This window comes from Condylura cristata, unplaced genomic scaffold (assembly GCF_000260355.1).
Source record: "Condylura cristata isolate star-nosed mole 26May11 unplaced genomic scaffold, ConCri1.0 scaffold00003, whole genome shotgun sequence".
Classification (NCBI taxonomy): domain Eukaryota; kingdom Metazoa; phylum Chordata; class Mammalia; order Eulipotyphla; family Talpidae; genus Condylura; species Condylura cristata.
The window spans coordinates 78,350,357-78,352,276 of NW_004567104.1; the positions used below are offsets into that span (position 1 = coordinate 78,350,357).

The window sequence follows — 1,920 nt, forward strand, 5'->3', positions numbered from 1 at the left end:
ACCGTCCTGCCGGCCCGGAGTCCCGGCAGCACGCTGAGAGCCGGCGCGAGCACAGGCCCCAGCCCCCACGTCCGGTTTTACGTCCAGACTGACCACATGACCCGCCTCAGGCCAGCGCCCTCCCTTGGTGACCCTGGGTTCGTGTTCCCGCGTGGGGGGGGGGGGTGGCGCCCACAGACCTGCAGCCGTGGAGCCCGTTCAGGACCCCTCAGCCCTAACAGTTGGAACCTGGGCGCTGTGCCAGTCCCCTGGGGACGCCTGCCCGCACCCAGGCGTGTCTGGGGGTGCGTCTGCGGGGAGCCCGTCTGCGGGGCATCAGTGGTGCGTCCTGGTACCGCAGGTGCTGTGCACGGGGCAGACTCGGACGCGGAGGAGGAGCAGGACGGCGCCCCCCGCGTGCTGCAGGTGCGTGTCTGGGCGGGGCGGCGGGCAGGCCAGCTCAGGTTGCCGCGGGATCCTCCGCGTCTCGCCTTCTTCCTGCTCCAGGCGTCTTAAGGCTTAAGCCACCCTGAAGTTGCCTGGTGCCCGGTCCCCCCGCCCCCCCCCGGCTTCCGGGAGCGAGGCGGGCTCAGACCGCACCTGTCAGCCCAGAGCGCTGCGCTTGCTGGGCCGCCCGGCGCTCGGGAGGTGCTGCCCGCCGCCCGTTTGTGGCTCATTTATGCCCCGACAGCTGGGGTGCAGGCCGGAGGTGGGGGGTGGGAGGACTTCCCAGAGACAGCGTGGGGAACAGGACAGGCCCACTGAAATCCACTCCTGAGGGGGCGGCGCCAACGGAGGTGTCTGCTGCACCCTGGGGTCACCTCCAGGGTCGGGACCCAACTGCTGCAGCAGCTGTGGCCTGTTTCTCGGGCCGCCCCGAAGCTGCGGCCGAGCCCCCTCGCGTCCTTCTGGCCCCGCGCTGCGGGCTCCTTGGGTGGCTGTGAGGGCGCGTCTCGGGGGCCCCAGCTGGGTCGGGGCAGCGTGCTGCCGGGTGGTGCTTGGCCCTGCTGACCAGCCGCCTCCTCCCGGAGCAGTTTGACTACGAGGCCGTGGCCAGCAGGCTCTTCCAGGAGGCCAGCGGGCTGGACACGCCTTCGCAGAACAGGAAGCGGCTTTACAAGGTGATCCAGAGGTGAGCGCCGCCCGCCAGCCCCCCCCCCTCCCTGTGCCGGCGGGCAGCGGGGCGCCCTGTCTTGGGGCCGGGCAGGCTCCTGGCTGCTGTCGCCTCATGCTGCCCACTGCTTTGGGGTGACTGACTGTTCTCTCAGGTTGCAGCAGCTCGCTGAAGGTGAGCACGGCCGCGGCTCGAGAAGGACCCGGAAGGCGGGTGTCTCGTCCTCTGGGCGACCTGGCGTGACCCCTCTCGTCGAGGGGGAGGGACTGGCCGCTCCGGGCTGTTCTCGTCCCTGAGGCCCCCGCGGCTCTGAGGCTCGGCGGGGGGAGCCCGGTGTCTGGTCAGTCCTGTCCGGCCGCGGGCGGGGTGAGGCAGGCACCTCTGTCCAGGTGAGGCTGTCGGGCCCAGTGGGGGCACCGCACAGCAGCTCCCCGACGCCGTGCAGAGGCGCCCACAGTGGGTCCCGGGGGGCCGTGTGGGCACGTGCCATCCCGGCGGAGCTCCCGGGGCGGCCACCTGGGCCGGGCAGCAGCGGGGAGCGCCCCTCCTTCCCGGCTCAGGCACCTCCAGACCCGGCGTCCAGTTAGGACCGGGCCCGGCGGGGCTGGTGGGCAGCTGCTGACCGGCAGCCTCCGCCGCAGGCCTCTTCCCCGAGGACGACATCCCGGAGGCGGTCTACCGGAAGCTGCAGAGAGGGGGGCGGCGGCGCAGGGCCAGGAGACCCAATTCCCGCTCGCCCAGCCCGACAGGTAGGCCTGGGGGCCCCACCCCGCCCCACCTGAGCGCCCCCAGGCGTGCTGCATCGGGCAGGGCTGGCCGGGCCCTCG

The 1,920-nt window shown here is 72.9% G+C and overlaps 1 protein-coding gene across 1 annotated transcript in view; it reads left to right on the forward strand.

Moving 5' to 3' along the window:
- Positions 1-67: 67 nt before the first annotated feature.
- Positions 68-1,920, forward strand: part of LOC105854220 (collagen alpha-1(I) chain-like) — a 17,800-nt gene continuing 15,947 nt past the window's right edge. Inside the window, exons 1-4 of the mRNA XM_012731134.1 lie at positions 68-405; positions 1,014-1,111; positions 1,248-1,267; positions 1,735-1,842. Of these exons, the coding sequence (XP_012586588.1) occupies positions 97-405; positions 1,014-1,111; positions 1,248-1,267; positions 1,735-1,842 (535 nt within the window). The 5' untranslated portion in view covers positions 68-96. The remainder of the gene's footprint in view (positions 406-1,013; positions 1,112-1,247; positions 1,268-1,734; positions 1,843-1,920) is intronic.